The sequence below is a fragment of the Procambarus clarkii genome, chromosome 5 (assembly GCF_040958095.1).
Source record: "Procambarus clarkii isolate CNS0578487 chromosome 5, FALCON_Pclarkii_2.0, whole genome shotgun sequence".
Classification (NCBI taxonomy): Eukaryota; Metazoa; Arthropoda; class Malacostraca; order Decapoda; family Cambaridae; genus Procambarus; species Procambarus clarkii.
The window spans coordinates 38,342,413-38,361,639 of record NC_091154.1 but is presented as its reverse complement, the minus strand read 5'-3'; the positions used below and the strand labels follow the sequence as shown (position 1 = coordinate 38,361,639).

Sequence of the window (19,227 nt, the reverse complement as noted above, 5' to 3'; positions counted from 1 at the left end):
AAATACTACTGAGCATCGCCTGTTTTATCACGGAAGCCATGACAGCTGCTCAAGGCTCCAAAGCCTCCTTACTACTTTCAAGAACATTTCAACAGCGTAATACAAAAAAATAGGGTTTCCCTGATCTGCGTCCTACTCTTTGGTCCGAGGAGCTATATAATCCGCTCTCAACTGCCATCTAAATTTATTCTATTTTTAAGGGACAGTGAGGAATAAACAAACTAATATGGAAGGGAGGGGAACTATCAGGGGAAAAGCTCCAAGCCATTAGACTATATAGCAGTTGAGAGTGGATCATGAAGCTCCTCGGACCAAAGAGTAAGACGCAGATCAGATGTATGAATGAAATGTATTGGGTAGCATATGCATAAATTAGAGCACTGCTGTAGTATATAGATTATGGTAAGACATGTGTGCTATAAAAAAAAATCAATACAGGTATAAGTTTATTATATAAATTTGCTTTATAATTATCACTTGTATTAGTATTTGTGTCTTTTTTTCTTACCCTTCTGAAAAATGGGTAATATAAAGTGTTTTTCAGTGGGACATTATCTTGTAGAGATGAGACATTAATTCTTTTATTTTAACATTTCTTGGTTAAACCCCCCCCCCCCCCACTAATCTCAAATTCTCACACTTACACATGAAAGATTACATACTTACATACAATTAATGATGAAGTTACTCACAAGTCAAATGTAAATCGTCTTGAAGTAACTTCCTATGAAATTATCATGCTCAGAAGAGGGTAATGTGGCAGGACTTGTGGGAACAAGCCGATGTATTATTTCTTTGTGCGTTCCAATGCCCAGTATGTTACTCTAATTTTAGTGAAACACTTTAGTTTACCATGCAAGACACCAAATGGCCACTTATTATATTTTGTTTAACCTGGGAAAAGTATTAAACACACTGCATTCAATTTATCTCTTGTGCAATTTAAATCTATATCTGGGATTTGAAAACAAGCTTCCACAAAGAACATTCTTCATTATTACTGTTCTTTAGATATAATTTTTGTTTTTTTACACCATGCATTAACAATGCACAGAACATCTCTTTAGCTAATATTATTATCTTACATCTGAAAACATGGTCATATAGCCATTAATAAGAATACAGAACAAAGAATACAATTGTGTAATGTTCTCATTCATGAGTACTGCATAGTAATACAATTGTGTATCACTCTCATTCACAAGTAATGTACAATAATACAATTGTGCAAAGTTTTCATTCACACATAAAAGATTTACATAATATTTCAATTTAAAATTTCAATCACACTAAAGCCCGGTGCTCTAAAAACCCAATTTCAATACACTTAAGGTACAAATGAAACAATTTGAGTTAGTGAAAATAACACGAGACTTAAAATATTGTTTTACTTTAATCCTCACATATGAAATGTGCTCTGTTCAACTGGAACAACCAGTCCTCATTTCATGACTAGTTTTACTACATAAACGATAAGACATTAGCATTTACATTCAAAATAAGAACCTTTCTTTTTTGTACTTATTTTTATCCCATATTATGCTTTTAAGTATGCTTTAAAAAATCTACAAAATGGGCTTGCAATTTAAAAAAAAAAAAATCATTGTACTTCCTTCTGTACATGGTTCAAAACATGGATTAAATCCTGTCTTTTTTTTTTTTGCTTTACAAATAATTAAATGCAAAATGTATGTAATTATCAAGGTAAAGTGCCAAGATAGGAGGAAGTTCTCCACGGGTTCCTAAGACCTTTGGGGCTCATGCTTTTTTATGTTAAAATACATCAATACAGACTCATAGGATGACTTTTTATGATACTTGTACCATGCTATAATATTTGTCTTACTGTATAGAGGAAATATGGAATTTTGAGCATTAGTGCAAGAAATGCACCCCTAAGGGAGGTTAGTTGTGGGCACATTCCATTTAAATTAACCTGTCCCACTTTAGCTATCCTAGAATACTATCATCAGGTCCTTAACAAGAAGAGTTAAGAGTCATCTATTAATCCTCTAAATGGAATCCAAACACTCTTTAATTCTTAATATAAACGGTACGGGGTAATTCCCCTTTTAGCATACCTTGCACTCCCATAACATTTCAAATTTTCGATAACATGTGCAATTTTACCCTCCTCAGTAAATGCTTATTATCCCTCTCAACACATGACAATTTTTCCAATTACTCCTAATACAATACAAAACAATAAATAGTTACGAAAAATACTAAATGCCACAAAGTAGGACTGAAAACAGGAGATACTTTTTGACCCACAGGGTTATAAACTCATGGAACTGCCTACCCACAGAAAGCAGTTCTGTGGATAGGCATAGTTCTACCCATAAATGCCAAAACTCTGTTGAATTTTATAATCCAGCTAGAAAAAATCAACAGGACAAATGGGGGCACCTTTGACACAAGCTCCTGGCTCCCTGTCCTCGTCAAGTTCATTAGGGTGTTAGTGGGCCTCGGGTAAATCAAATCTTTGCCAAATAATAACTATTTAAAATACAAATGAAAAGGATTTCATAAGACCTCAGTGTCATAATTAAAAAAAACAAAAAAACAAAACATGAGCCCCTTAAATACTGTCAACATTTACATCACAAGAAACTTTTCATGTATCCTCTCTTTTTAGCACCACAAACATTTGTGAAAAAAACTTTTTTTATGTTGATGCATACGTTTAGAAAGCAGAAAATGTAGTTAACTTGAGACGTAAATAAATTATGCACTATGTTAACAAACAGTCTTGGAGATCAAGAGAAATAATATTTGCACCAAATTTTATATATTAAAAAAAAATTGAGAATAGATTGAACTAAATTTCATTGTTAAAATCTGAGGTACAATTTGTACAAGTACAGGGAATGCCTAAATCAAATAGCACATTACATCATGATACTAATGTATTCTAATTCCCACACCATGGTTTTCAATTACATGTATTAATAAAAAACAATTCTCAAGGCACTTATTGTGCTTCTAAAATCTAATATTATGACTGTAAATGTAACTATAAAAAGGCTTTAAATCCTCATTTATCACTCATCCTTTACAGTGTAAACTATATTCTTATTATAAAATTTCTTCGTTGCAGTTAAACTTGCAGTACCTTCAAAATGGTCTCAATACGAGATCATACAGGAATCATAATATGAGATCATACAACAAACACTATGAGACATATGGAGGAATTCTCTTTTCATGTGATATTCGTTGCATTTCAATACATATAGACATTATGAAATACATTTAAAATACAGTATCCATATGTCACAACAAGAGGTTTACATTTAGCACTTACGACCTATTCAAAATACACGCACAATCTGTACTACTGTAAGACATTAAGTCTAAGAGTTATTAAGTGGAGCTTAGCTACTATTAATGCTCCTATTAAATAATGTCCTCTAAAGTGTAGAATACCATTCTAAATTAAATTTTAACTAAACTATATTACTTCCATGAAGCTACTGGCCTATGAAGATTACCTATGCAAGTCACCTTTTAAAACACATTTTATGCCTCAATTTACTAATGCACACAGTCAATGACTTCTTGCATTGAAATATTTTCTGTTAAAATGTATGTGAACTTCATCCAATTTTGATACTTAGGTTATCCTTCATACAGGCCGAGTCTATTTTAACACATGATAAAAACTTATTAGTAAAACAAAGCTCAGGAATCAGCTCGATTGCAAACCGTTACAGCAAAAGTATTATTTGGGGGTTTGAGAAGAGGTTGCATTAAAAATTAATCTTATTAAATCCCCATGAACAGATATTATCAATTATTATGTGCCAATATTTTGTACAAATAAGTAGCACAATCAATGGCATCAATTATATAGGCAACTATGGTAAGTATTTATCTCTCATAGATTTTCATTTGCTACTTCTTTAAAAAAAAAAAAAATCCCCCTCTTAGTAGATAAATTTCTTTTTTAAAAATATTTAAAGAAAATATTGCAAACATAGTATATATTCATGGCACTTCAGTTACTACAACTATTGCATATACATTATCACTGAGCAGATATTTATTTTTTCATTATCACAATAGTGAACTAAATTATTTTTCCCATTACATATGTTGTGAAGGAAAAATATACTTCGTTTTGGAAAGAGCATTTCGATTCTGTAGATTTCATTTTGATAATACTGTAACATAATTGAATTTCATGTGATACAATGATAAGCATGCTTATGTTTATCAAATCCTTCTAAAGTAAGTAATTATTAAAGGAAGGTGCCAAGTCTGGAAGACTATGTAGCACAGTCTGTCACAGAATACTGAACATTTCCATGATCTCATTCAGGATGCCAATACAGAATGTTTCTGTAAACACTCCATTCCCTGAAAGTATTGGAGTGTCTTTGACATATACATCACATTACTAAATCCATTCCTGGGAAACCTATTATTACCTAATAATATTACCTTAATTCTACGTATTTAAAGCATACTTTGTCTTAGAATACTATAAAATGAAATCTATGCCCAAATCAACTAAACAAACATCTTTAACCCTCTGGCTGCAACATTAGACTTCATCTGAAGCACAAACAATTCACTTTTGCTAGAACAATCAATTTTAGTCAACTTCGTGGAAAAATGCATCTTGCCAGGTGGCATTCAACAATATTCCAAACCCTTAAAAATGCCTCCACTAACCACCATGTGCTCTCGCATGGTGGCAATAGTGCTAAGCCAGATCATTACAATTCTACAATGGTCGTATTACTAGAAATGTAACAAAAAAGTGAGAAACAGAGTATCGTTTCTGAACGGCAAATGACATAACTTGGCCAACCATATGTCAAATGCAAATACACAGCCAAAGGGTCACTTTAAAAGAGCATGGTATTCTATTACAAGTTTTACAAAATACAATAATCTTATTTTTTAATTACTGAAAACATGTGGAAAAAAAACCAACTTTATTATTATTACTCCAGCTTTTGTTAATCTCATATGACTAGATACCCTTTCCAGTCTAGATAAGCTAGTAGCTTACCACATTGAAACCATAGGATTTAGGATACAATGTTTATGAAGAGAATTAAATAATAAAATTTAAATTAAGAGCATCAGTCTTTAACGATGATAGGCTAAGCCTTGGAAAATATTGGAAGGAATAAAAGTAATCGGACATAAAAATACTGTACATACACACAGAAATCACAATAGTGTGATGCATCAAATGAACAAATCCACAAGGGCTGTGACGAGGATTTGAACCCGAGTCAAAGAGCATCCCAGACGCTGCCTTAATTAACTGAGCTACGACATGGTAAAAGAATAGCAACCAGAAATTCTACTGAATTTACTTGGATCCTGCAGCCTCTCTGAGACACAAACCAGGATTTTACACAATTCCCCCATGCACTTGAGCTATGTCAATAGGCCGTTCTACCTCTTCGTCCTTAATTCATTACATACAGAAATCACAATAGCGTGATGCATCAAGTGATGATGACGCAGGTTCGAAACCTCGTCACGGCCCTTGTGAATTTGTTTACTGTACATACAGCATATTCTAAAAACCCTAAAAATGTCTAATTCCATTTAATTTGTTTAAAGGTCATATGCAAAGTAGAATTTTTTTTTAGAAGTAAAACTAATGCCATGATCTCATATCAAAGAAAAAACTCAATCACATGGCCAAATGTAAATACAGTACAGGGAATATGGTTTTTTGCACTACATTGTGATTGTAAAATTTGGATACCCCTTTTCCCTACTGGCCAACCACCAACCACACTTGACATCACAAGAGTCCCAAGAGGTTTCCAAAAATCATTACCATGCAACAGTAAACCCATGACCTGGTTACAAAGCTGTACACATTGTCATACTGCAAGGTTGTAGGCTATCAGACCCCAGCAAGAAACATAAGGTGGCGATATATATGGGTGTGTGTGTGTGTGTGTGTCTCTCCACATGTTTTGTGTCTTGTGTGGTGTGTGTAATTACCTAAGTGTAGTTACAGTATGAGAGCTACGTTCGTGGTGTCCCGTCTTCCCAGTACATCTTGTCGTTTGACGTTTTGAAACTACTGACAGTTCTGGCCTCCACCACCTTCTCACTTAGCTTGTTCCAACCGTCTACCACCCTGTGAGCATCAGCAGCACGAGATACTGTGTGGTGGTGGTGGTGGGATAGGGGGGGAGGGCATCCATTTTTGTGCTTGTGTGGTGTGGGTTAGTGGCATGTGTGTTTCACACACTGTGCTGTCTCTATTGGGATTAAAAGTACACCGAAAGTGCATTATGGAATAAACTGATAACAAACAAATGCCATTTGCTGACTAAAATGTCATCAATACTATGACACTAGTGCCCTTATCAGCCGCCACTTCAAAACTGGAGTGAAAATATATAACTACCTAAATTACCAGTATACAGTAAAAACAATGTTGATACTTCTACTAATTGTTAGAAAAATATTAATTGCTATAACATATAGAAGTCAAGTTTGTTACATTTGTTTTTATTGCATTTGACCTTTAATTATAATGGCTTTCCTTATTATTTAAGTTCCAAAAGCTATGGCAGGATTGAGTTGGTTTTCTGTACTCGACCTTACTTTTCTGTACAAGCTTAACCAAGTCACTCGCTTAAGAGCATTGGGCGGAATGCAATATTCAAGACGACTTTTTCTATAAAGTAACACAAAATTAAGATGAACATTAAAAGGAATAAATGTGATATGGTATGAAGGCAGGCATTCTATCAAGAATAATAATAATGTTATACAAAATATACAATAATCATTAATAAAGTAAGCACAGTACCGAAGTTGAGAAAGACCAAGAAAAAATTCCCTTCTTGCTATGAGATGGGAACTAGATAAATAAAATTTCATAAAGGTAAAACAATTATTTCATAAAAGATTCTTTCAGTTTTAAATGCAGGGAAAGCACACGATAATCTCTAATGGGCTGCCAAAGCTTTTATCAGCTGAGTAACTGAGACTATGAACCAACTTTTTTTCTAGAACCATGGACAACATGAACAATAATTAAAACATTCCTTAAAAACAATCATTCATAACATATGGTTCTCATGTAAACAGTACAGCTCTGTAATAAAAAATATAAAAATCATTCATGATTAGTAAATAAATGCACTGTGCTTGGTATAACAAAAAAGTACTTGAAAAAAAAAAAATTCACACATATGGTAAACAGTACATTTTTCAATTAATATGAACAAACACAGATATGCCTGTCAGGTATATCTTCAAACTAACAAATGGAGAGATTCCTGCAAAACCAAATTAGCTTACGTGAAACTCGGTCAATGATAATTAACTACCAGAATGAGCAATCAGTCAAGCAGACTGGGTTGCTGATTTGGAGAACATCCTTCTGTCAAGTGACACTTGAATGAGGCTTTATTGCACCCAACTCCTGGTATCAATTCTTCTACCACCACATGTCTGCAAAGAGTAAAAAATTTCTTTTTTTCTCAAATGTCTTCAAAACATTCAAAAATATTAACTCTTAAATGCCTCACCTACTTAAAAGTCCCGCATCAATGAACACATTACAAAAAATAGTAATTGTAAAAAAATTGCATATGGTGATTCAAGCACAGGAGGTTATCTTGAGGTTATCTTGAGATGATTTCGGGGCTTTAGTGTCCCCGCGGCCCGGTCCTCGACCAGGCCTCCACCCCCAGGAAGCAGCCTGTGACAGCTGACTAACACCCAGGTACCTATTTTACTGCTAGGTAACAGGGGCATAGGGTGAAAGAAACTCTGCCCATTGTTTCTCGCCGGCGCCCGGGATCGAACCCGGGACCACAGGATCACAAGTCCAGCGTGCTGTCCGCTCGGCCGACCGGCTCCGAGGTAATCACAAATAGTGAATGGAACAGTTTAAGGGTTAAAGGAGCGCTTAAGTTACACTTGGCAATAAATCCCCAAATGATAATTGGGCTATAACAATGACACACATCAATAAGTGAGAATGAATAACAGCTTAATCAGTAAACATTACCAAATATAAACATAAGGTAAAACAGAACATACATACAAACAGAAAAAGAGTAGTGAAATGCACCATATGCCATTCACCAAAATGTTAATATGACAATCTCCTTTCTCCAGACCACACACTAGAAGGTGAAGGGACGACAATGTTTCGGTCTGTCCTGGACCATTCTCAAGTCGATTGTGAATGGACTCACAATCAACTTGAGAATGGTCCAGGATGGACCAAAACGTCGTCGCCCCTTCACCTTCTAGTGTGTGGTCTGGTCAACATACTTTAGGCACGTTATTGTGACTCCTCGCCTGCAATTTCCTTTCTCCTTTTATACCAAAGGATATGGGGATCTGTACACCGCTAAGTGCAAGACACTGATGGTCACTGACTACTGCAATCCTATGTTTATGTCTGTCTGATAGGTTGAATTCAGAACTCAATAAATGCAAATCAGTTGTTAGAATGTACACTCCTGTCTAACACACACACACACACAATATTCCCTGTACTAAACAGCATTTCTTCTTTTATGCAAAGACATTTCTAGAACATACAGCTCTATGGATGTATCATAGATATATCATGGATATATCATGTTATTGTGATTTCATTGTGTAAACAGAACTATAATGAACCAACGCTGTTTGGGACAATCTTACAGAGTATTATTTAACCACTAGTAATTATTACCTTTCTTCTGTTATCATTTACATAATTAAATATTTTATGCATGTACATCATGACCTAATTTGTACATACATGCACTTTTTCTCCACAATGCTGTAAATCCAATCAAAGAACTAGCAGAACTCAAAGTATATTTAGGTATTTCCATTACAATTTAGCATGATGGTAGTACTGCACGTTTTGTTTACTGTATTATGAAGGCTGGAAAGCAAAAATATAAATAGATCAAAATTGTTAACAAGTTTTATATTATAGACAGCAATATTAGTTTGCCATATCAACAGATAAGCCATCAGGGACCAAGAGGAAAACCTTACCCATTTTCACGACTCTGCTTCTTTCCCTTTCTAGGTGGAGCAACAGGAGCACTACGGGTTGGATGTATGAAAGATGGACTCTTTGGAATTTTTAACTTCATACTTGGACTTTTTGATGGAAGACTGTATCTGGAGGGACTGCCAGGAGGCTTTTTTGAAGAATGGTAGGTACTAGGACTAGATGGTGCTGAAGAAGTATGATTGGCTTGTGAGTGAGACACACTAAGTTTCTCAAGGTCAATATGAAACTGAGTGCTTGGAGACATCATGGCCCATGATGCACGCTGAGGTAGTGGGGAACCAAAATGCTCTAGGGGGTCCTGCAAAACAATTAGCATCCTTGTAATATACGATGTAACATATTTTCAAAGGTTACAGTGGTGTAATCAGGAAGGGAATGATAATCCCTGATAAGGACATGATAGTGCCTATCCCACAAGCTGACATATCCATTAGCACTATTATTCTCAAGCACATCTTAAAAAAAAAATTGAATAATAACTAGATAATATTGCACATGATATTATCATGTATGGGCAATTAAGAAAGATATCCAATACACAGAGAAATGTTCTCAAAGATATCCAAGACCAAAGAAGTTTGATTGCACATGAAACATCCAGGCACATATATTTGAATAAGATGAAGGACATATGAATAATATTAATGTGCAGCACAGGTATCTGATATATGAATGGACAGTACCCTGGGGTACAGAGCTTTTTACTGTGCTTGGACTTTTATTTTGTTAGATTAATGGTAATCTTTGCATTCTGCTATACATGAAATATAACATCCATCATCTTATTGTTCTCATTTTGTGGTCTATCACTACATGATCACATTTATCGAGTGCCTATGCAAAGTCCGTGAATACAACATTTGCATTTTGTTTCTCTTTTAAATGTTTCCATGATTTTGTCATAGTGGTAGAGAAATTACAGAAGGCAGGATCTTCCAACTCTAAATTCATATTGACCTGGATTGTGAAGTGCAGTATTCACCATGAAACCGGATATTTCATTCCTAATCGTGCTTTCAAAATCTTTAATTATGTGTGATGTTAGTGTGACCAGTCTAGTTTTAAGTCGGTGCTTTGCTATATAGATCCACTAAACTTTTGTGTAGTGGATCTATATTTGCCAATTTAAGTTCTTCTGGTAGAAGAAACTTAAGTTAATCATAAAACTTATTATGGTAGTTATAACTATCCACAGCCTGAAACCTTCCAGCCTTTTACTGGTACAGTATTACACAACAAATATTGTTGATTCACTTCTCTGATCACTTGCATATGATGAGCTTTACAATTATTACATGTATACAAACATACAGTACTTGTACCTTTATATTTTCATATTTGTGTGCTGTAATTTTTATGAATACAGTACAATACTTGTCTAAATTCCAGGTACCTATTTAATGATAAATGAAGTGAGACATTAGGAGTAAGAAAATACTGAATGTCCAAATGTCTCATCCTAGACAGGAATTAAACACAAGAGAAAGTGGGTTGCATTATTCATATACAACCTTTGATTACTCCATTTAGATTTGTTAACAAATCCTCCTGCTGCTTCTGAAACACCTTGCTATTTTTTTTCGTCTGATTCACGCTCCAATTTCCATAAATAGTCTACGAAACTCTCTACTATAATGCTACGGTCAACTTGCGAATGACTTCAAAACAAATTATTAAAGTTAATTTTATATATTTCAGAAATTATGAAATTATATAATTTCAGAAATTAAATTATATAATTAAATTACAAATTATAAAGGCATTATGGATATCCAACAAGAAAAATACTAAATTTAATTTAATCTATAAGCTCATGCAAGCTTTTTGTAATCATTAATATTAATACAAGTCTTTCAACTTCTCTTGGAACTGTGTATACTGTGAATTTTTTTTATCTTGAACTTACTGCGCCAGTCTTTCTTCTTATCTGGACCCTTAACATGATCAACTGGGCTCTCATGTGTTCATAACTGGAAGATAAGAAAAACATATAATTTTTAGAACCAGTTATAAAGTAAGAAAAAACATGGTATATTAACAATCATAAAATATTACAATACTGCATCAGTAAAAATCATTTTCTAACTTTGATCCACAAGTTTGCTATATTTATATAAATATTTCATACAGTTCAGTTGGCTTACATAATGAAAATGTATATCTCACACATTACATAAAGGCCTCCATATATGCAATACAGTACTGTAATCTGAACTTTACCACCGACTTTCTTGGAACCCGAGATGACGTGAGATATACAGTAATAAGAACTTTTATGTTCAGAAACCAAAAAAGCACAAAACAATAAAATTCTTCATAAAGAATTCAAACGCTGTCGTCACTAGAGGGAAAACACTGGTAAACTGAAATGTCCCATGTGCTTGGTCAGCCCATACGTGTATCAACAAACCTAGAGCACCGAGGCAAACTTTAAGTACCGTGTCAATTTTTTTAAGAAATTGAGCTCGAGAACCGGAAATTTCGTAAACAGGGGCATTTGAAAACCGTGGTTCCACTGTATTTGGACTAGCAAATCACACAATGAAAACATGAGGCACTAACCTTGCATGTATTATTTTGTTTATCCATGAATGAACACTGTTCTCCGACTGAGCAAAAAAGAGATGTTTACGTTCTGGATCATCCTGTCGAGAAAATAATAAATTCACAATAATAAATATTAAATTCACGCCAACCATACCAGAGACAAGGACTTTGCTCTACTGACCAGTTTAGGTGAGTGAGCAATGAAGCATACAAACAATTCTGAATTTGATATACATCATCTTTGTTTCTATTTTATTGTCTTACATTGGATTGAAGCTTGGCTATTTTTCAAGCCTTTATAATATCTTTATCCCTGCTTTCAAGCACAATTCTTCTATACTTTCCAAGTTAGTGCCTCCCACCCTGTGAATGTGGAGAATAGGGTGGTGTAGATACCAGTTGATGGCAGAGAAGATGTCAGTTACAAGACTGAATGAAACAGAGATCACCCAGCATTTAAACTTTCACTTTATAGGACATAAAGTACAGTACAAGTCTTTTGATTCATGTTTGCAGGCAATGAGTTCTCCTTCACACTGTGTATCAGAAACCTTACACTACTGGTTTTTTTTTTTTCCCACAAAATACAATCCACTAATCATATTACAAACAGGTCCCCAATTATTACTAGATGGCCAGATGCACACAGTGCCTAATCATCACACACTGTCATGGGTTTGAACTAAGATCTTTTAGCCTGCGGTGCTCATGGGTGAGGCCGTCACTACATGACAGATTGCTGTAAATTCTCCCACACCTTTCCTCACCTCATCATACTGTACTCCATCTCTAGGAGGAGAAAAAGATTACAACTTCAAGTGCAAAAATGCAATAAAGATGTACAGGTAAGCTAAACTACTAAAAATCAAACTAAATTCCAATGGCAATTTATAGCCAGTGGAAAAACAATGAATGATTACATCTTGGAAATATTATTTCCAATTCTGAACAAGTGTTTATATCAGTTTGTGAGATAGGGCTTTGACTAATAATGCCAACACAGCCTCATATCAATACAAATATAATTAAGAGTTAAGTGATAATGATAAGTGCTGGATCAGATTTTGTATTTCAGTAAGATTTAGAGGGTTGGAAGCCACTGTCATGAACAGCCCCAATGGAAATTCACAACCGAGCCAAGGCATCATTGGTATTAATTTACATATTGCAAAGTGGTAAGTTTTAAGGCTCTTTTATTTATTTTTGTTCAATGAAATACCCCTCACATTTAAAAATGTCATATGTTAAACAAATAAATACTTCCCTTACCTTCCATTTAATTACAAATCCAAATGGTGCATCAACATCCTCTTCCCTCAGCACTTCAATGTTTTCTAGAACAAAAACACCACTTGGCTGAAATAGAAAATCACCATCATACTGTCTGTTACATTAATTTATAAATAAATTTTTATGTCTGATGACTACACAAACCTGGGAAATGGCAACACACACATTTGTGAAAACACCAAAAGACTGTTGCGCTACGCACTTGCATTCAAGTTTGTTTTGAACATTGTGAACAAAAGATATAAAGGGGAGGTAAGAGAGAATGGGAGGCAGAAAATTGTAATTTTAGGATAGGGCTCAAGGATGAAAGGGAAATTGTCTAGTTTATCAGCCTCTCCAGTATGGATTTGAAAGTCTACAGGCCTCCCATTTGGAAAAGATTTAAGGCATTTAGAAAGATTAGGAAAAACCATATTTTGAAACATTCTACATTAAAATCTTATAAATCTACATATATTTTGTGAACTATTTAATAATTTTGTTTCAATCTTTTTGGATATCTTCTATTTAAAATCCTTTACTGCTCAGAATTCTCTCTCTTTAGTATTCATACACACATTTAAATATTTCCATGCAAATTGACCTTGCATATTTCCATAACGCTAGAATTTTTTGTTTACATCTTTGATGCCTTGTTCCCTCTGGAAATGTCATTCCAGGTGTTAATATCAGGATAGGATTTAGACTTCAGATAAAGACCATGATATATTGGTTAAGGAAATATACATACTGGTTTGGCTACCACAGGAGTACAGCAACTATCAGCTGCATGCAATCATAATCAAGAACACAGCGATAATGAAGCAAACTTATAAAAAGAAATTGTGGGAAAAAAAGGATAAAGGCAGAATGGCTTATGAGACACGACAGAAAGAGAAAAATGGCCGAACAGAGAACAGAATTCTTACAAGACAGTATAGATGCAGAGAAAATGGTTCTAAATTGTGAGTGTAGCAAAATAACAGGACCCCCAATGGTTCTACAGTGTGTTAGCAGAATATTAAGACCATTAATGGTTCTAGGGTGACATGCAGAGTAACAGGGCCATCAAAGGTTCTAGGGTGAGTGTAGCAGAATAATAGGACCATCAATCAGATACTGTAATTTCAGGACAGCTTTACTCAAAACATGGACAGTACATTGTGCAGTAGTTCAATACTACATTTCCATTAAAATTCTAGCACAAAAGCAATACTTCACCTTTACTACATGCACTGATGTATTAGAAGGCTATGTACATAAATTCAGTACAATTAGTAAGAGATAATTAACATATAATAATGCAATGAAAACATCTCAATTACTGAAAAAAATTAAACAAATAATAAGTACAGTAATTTAAGATAAACATTTTTTTAAGAGGAACTGACATATTGAAGAAAACTTTTAAATAAGAGTATAATTAAATCAAGAGTACAGTATTATATTTCACAATATTATGGCAAATATTTAGAAAAAATAAGAAAGAAAAAAAAGGTTTGGTCACCTTCAAAATACTCACCTCATTCTTATCAACTCCACCAAACTCGTTCAAGCGGTAGTAAAAGAGAAAATTAGCTTTTAATTTAAACCACCGTTCCTTGTAAGCTGAAATCATAGAAAATGGGCTATTAGTATCATATAAAAAAAAAAAAAAAATTAAGTTAGCAGACAGAGAAAAAAAAAAAAGTGGCTAAAACTGTGAGAGTAACTGGTAATTTACCCAGACAAAGGTACCTTGCCTACTGGTACAAAGATACCAGTAGCATACACCTGGTTAGGCTGCATGGAAATTATTCAAGGTAGGCTATAGTGCTGTGACCAATACAAATATATATATGTCATAATATGGCAAATAACAATACTGTACTGTACACAGAATTTGTAGTTGCACACTTGGAGTATAGGCCATCCATTACGACTTGGAGTCAATCTGGATGGTTATGATGGAATTTATTCACCATCAACTCTTCACGACTTCATCACCCCCATAAAAAATAAAAAGGATCAATTCAATACAGTATTCTTTTATTAGTACCATTAGCAAGATGACCTTGGAATGTAATCTGAAACAAAAGAAGAGCTCACATTGGAATCCAGACTCTTTTTGGATATGTGTATCTAACTCCCTTTAACATACCTGTATCATACAGTGTTTTCTGGACATGTGTCTCCAACTCCCTTTAACATTCCTGTATCATTGTGCTTTTTTGGATGTGTGTATCCAACTCCATTTAACATACCTGTATCATACAGTGTTTTTCGGACATGTGTATCCAACTCCCTTTAACATACCTGTATCATACAGTGTTTTTCGGACGTGTGTATCCAACTCCCTTGAACATACCTGTATCATACAGTGTTTTAGATGGAGGTTTGTGTGTGAGTCTTCCCTCATGATCACCAGCTTGAGCAGCAAACTCTACCAAGTCTTCACTATTGAATCTCATTCTCTTGTAGTACTTTCTGTAGTTACTGCTTAACTAAAAGTCTGTCCTGTGAAATATGGAAGCAACATAATGTACATTGTCTACGATATAAAGCAAAAAAGGTTTTCATTAAACCGCCTAGCATTGATTGAAGACTAAAAACTTACAGTACTGTATATGCAACTGGTTTACATTTTTATGGACGTACTGTATAACTGTTTAACAGAAGTCAATATAAGAAGCAACCAGTAGTGACCTTAAAGCAACCAAAGGAGAATCGAGGCCGTCATGAAATTAATTGTCGACAGCTTTTATTTTTTTTTGTAATTTTGAAATATTCATTTAGATCAATTTGATAAAAAATTTAGATTAGGGAATAAATATAAATGCACAACTAGAGCTTACATGATGAGGTTACTAATCATTGGTACAACCAAGTGTGCAATAATTATTTATAGCTATTTTCTGGAAATTCAATTACAGTATAAAAAATACCACTTTGCTACATTTATATTTCAAGCTGTTTCTTTACCATAGATAAAATTTATATGTTTCTATAAATCAGAGGTCAAATAAACAACTATACAAGACCTTCCATGAAAAAAAAAATATATATTATATATAGAAATATATATATATATATATATATATATATATATATATATATATATATATATATATATATATTATATATATATATTTCAAGCTGTTTCCTTATCATAGATAAAATTTATATGTTGTCTGTAAATCAGATAGACAACTGATCTTTATCTATCTGTGTGTGTGTGTGTGTGTGTGTGTGTGTGTGTGTGTGTGTGTGTGTGTGTGTGTGTGTGTGTGTGTGTGTGTGTGTGTGTGTGTGTGTGTGTGTGTGTGTGTGTGTGTGTGTGTGTGTACTCACCTATATGTGCTCACCTATATGTGCTTGCAGGATCGAGCATTGACTCTTGGATCCCGCCTTTCTAGCTATCGGTTGTTTACAGCAATGACTCCTGTCCCATTTCCCTATCATACCTAGTTTTAAAAGTATGAATAGTATTTGCTTCCACAACCTGTTCCCCAAGTGCATTCCATTTTTCTACTACTCTCACGCTAAAAGAAAACTTCCTAACATCTCTGTGACTCATCTGAGTTTCCAGTTTCCACCCATGTCCCCTCGTTCTGTTATTATTACGTGTGAACATTTGATCTATTTCCACTTTGTCAATTCCCCTGAGTATTTTATATGTCCCTATCATATCTCCTCTCTCCCTTCTTTTCTCTAGTGTCGTAAGGTTCAGTTCCTTCAGCCGCTCTTCATATCCCATCCCTCGTAGCTCTGGGACAAGCCTCGTCGCAAACCTCTGAACCTTCTCCAGTTTCTTTATGTGTTTCTTCAGGTGGGGGCTCCATGATGGCGCGGCATACTCTAAGACGGGTCTCACGTAGGCAGTGTAAAGCGCCCTAAAAGCTTCCTCATTTAGGTTTCTGAATGAAGTTCTAATTTTCGCCAGTGTAGAGTACGCTGCTGTCGTTATCCTATTTATATGTGCCTCAGGAGTTAGATTAGGTGTCACATCCACTCCCAGGTCTCTTTCTCGAATCGTTACAGGTAGGCTGTTCCCCTTCATTGTGTACTGTCCCTTTGGTCTCCTGTCACCTGATCCCATTTCCATAACTTTACATTTACTGGTGTTAAACTCCAGTAGCCATTTCTCTGACCATCTCTGCAGCCTGTTTAAGTCCTCTTGGAGGATCCTACAATCCTCGTCTGTCACAACTCTTCTCATTAATTTTGCGTCATCTGCAAACATCGACATGTATGATTCCACTCCTGTAAACATATCATTTACGTAAATTAGAAAGAGGATTGGTCCCAGCACCGATCCTTGAGGTACTCCACTTGTTACTGTTCGCCAGTCCGACTTTTCGCCCCTTACCATTACCCTCTGGCTCCTTCCTGTTAGGTAGTTCTTCACCCATACTAGGGCCTTTCCGCTTACTCCTGCCTGCCTCTCAAGTTTGTATAGCAGTCTCATGTGCGGTACCGTATCAAAGGCCTTTTGGCAGTCAAGAAATATGCAGTCTGCCCAGCCTTCTCTGTCCTGCCTTATCCTTGTTACTTTATCATAGAATTCTAAAAGGTTTGTTAGGCATGATTTCCCTGTCCAGAACCCATGTTGGTGCTTGTTTACAAACCCAATGCTCTCCAGGTGCTCAACAAGTCTTAGCCTAATTATTCTTTCAAGTATTTTGCAGGGGATGCTTGTCAGTGATACGGGTCTGTAGTTAAGTGCCTCCTCCCTATCCCCCTTTTTGAAAATCGGTACGACATTGTGTGTGTGTGTGTGTGTGTGTGTGTGTGTGTGTGTGTGTGTGTGTGTGTGTGTGTGTGTGTGTGTGTGTGTGTGTGTGTGTATATATATATATATATATATATATATATATATATATATATATATACATGTCGTACCTAGTAGCCAGAACGCACTTCTCAGCCTACTATGCAAGGCCCGATTTGCCTAATAAGCAAAGTTTTCATGAATTAATGGTTTTTCGACTACCAAACCTACCTCACCTAACCTAACCTAACGTTTTCGGCTACCTAACCTAACCTAACCTATAAAGATAGGTTAGGTTAGGTTAGGTAGGGTTGGTTAGGTTCGGTCATATATCTATGTTAATTTTAACTGCAATAAAAAAAAATTGACCTCATAGATAATGAAATGGGTAGCTTTATCATTTCATAAGAAAAAAAAAAGAGAAAATATATTAATTCAGGAAAACTTGGCTTAGTAGGCAAATCGGGCCTTGCATAGTAGGCTGAGAAGTGCGTTCTGGCTACTAGGTACGACATACACACATATATATATATTAGTATATTTTGGTAGCAGTCTTTCCTGTAGACATATATTATTAAATATGACCGAAAAAGTAAGATTAATAATTCTAACACGAATTTTCTCAATCTTTCGTACATTTCTTTTCACTGTTGGAGGTAATTCAAATATCTATATAACATATATATATATATATATATATATATATATATATATATATATATATATATATATATATATATATATATATATATATATATATATATATATATATATGTGTATATGTATAATATATAATATATATATATATATATAATATATATATATAATATATATATAATATATATATAATATATATATAATATATATATAATATATATATAATATATATATAATATATATATATATATATATTATATATACAGAAAGATACAATTTGCAATCGTGAATATTTTCGTTATTAATTAGTTACCATCTCCCCCCTCCCCAGGAATGCTTAACCCCTCATTCCCCCCACCTACCATTAGTCAGATCTAGGGGCCGGGAATAACACCCGAGTATATACATGACTGCACTTACATGTGTATGTGTGTGTATGTATATATCTGGCCCGGGCTGGTGGACATTACTCAACTGAGCAGCTTGGACACCTGCCACCACCCTGCCTGCCTCTAGTGTTTACAACAGCTGACTAGCTATTATCACAGCATCAATAATCCCCCCCATTCTACAAATTTTCACCCCCTCCCCCATTAAGATATCTTCCCCCCTCCCTCTCCTTGCTGTGTGAAGATATCTATCCAACATAATGTTCCTTTATTATTAAGTTATCGCCGCTGGCTTCCGCCCTCACTGCTTAAGTAATTGGCTTGTGATCAAATGGATGGTTTGTTGTGTTGGTGAAGATAACCCCAGAAATAAATACCATCCCCCCCCCGGTCCCTCCCTGAAGAGAATCTAATCCTACATAGTGTCGGGTCAAATCGTACATAACCGTTTTTGATACTATTAATTCGGTACACAAATAAACCAGTTCGTTCACTTGCAATTTGGTATAAAGAAACCCTCCCCCCCAAAAAAAAAACAAAAAAAATCCTCCTGTAAATACATATACACGTGTAAAATTGTAACGATTAAT

The 19,227-nt window shown here is 34.7% G+C and overlaps 1 protein-coding gene across 2 annotated transcripts; it reads right to left on the bottom strand.

Moving 5' to 3' along the window:
• Positions 1 to 433: 433 nt before the first annotated feature.
• Positions 434 to 18,998, bottom strand: LOC123763536 (uncharacterized). 2 transcript variants are annotated; one of them, XM_069301427.1, is made up of 8 exons: positions 18,943 to 18,998; positions 15,189 to 15,337; positions 14,364 to 14,449; positions 12,842 to 12,928; positions 11,588 to 11,670; positions 10,932 to 10,995; positions 9,004 to 9,323; positions 434 to 7,449 (listed from the first exon to the last, which is right to left on the bottom strand). In XM_069301427.1, exons 2-8 carry the CDS (start codon positions 15,289 to 15,291, stop codon positions 7,338 to 7,340), a joined length of 855 nt encoding a protein of 284 aa, XP_069157528.1. In that variant the 5' UTR covers positions 15,292 to 15,337; positions 18,943 to 18,998; the 3' UTR covers positions 434 to 7,337. The 2 variants fall into 2 exon arrangements, with proteins under 2 accessions (XP_069157528.1, XP_069157525.1); XM_069301424.1 differs by lacking the exon at positions 18,943 to 18,998 and adding an exon at positions 18,669 to 18,793.
• Between the last annotated feature and the right edge of the window lie 229 nt (positions 18,999 to 19,227).

Excerpts from the sequence above, each read along its gene's own strand:
- LOC123763536 (XM_069301427.1), bottom strand. The coding sequence starts at position 15,291 with ATGAGATTCAATAGTGAAGACTTGGTAGAGTTTGCTGCTCAAGCTGGT. Across the intron at positions 14,450-15,188 it reads TAAAACACTGTATGATACAG|CTTACAAGGAACGGTGGTTT; the intron begins GTATGTTCAAGG and ends CTATGATTTCAG. Across the intron at positions 10,996-11,587 it reads AACAAAATAATACATGCAAG|TTATGAACACATGAGAGCCC; the intron begins GTTAGTGCCTCA and ends CTTATCTTCCAG.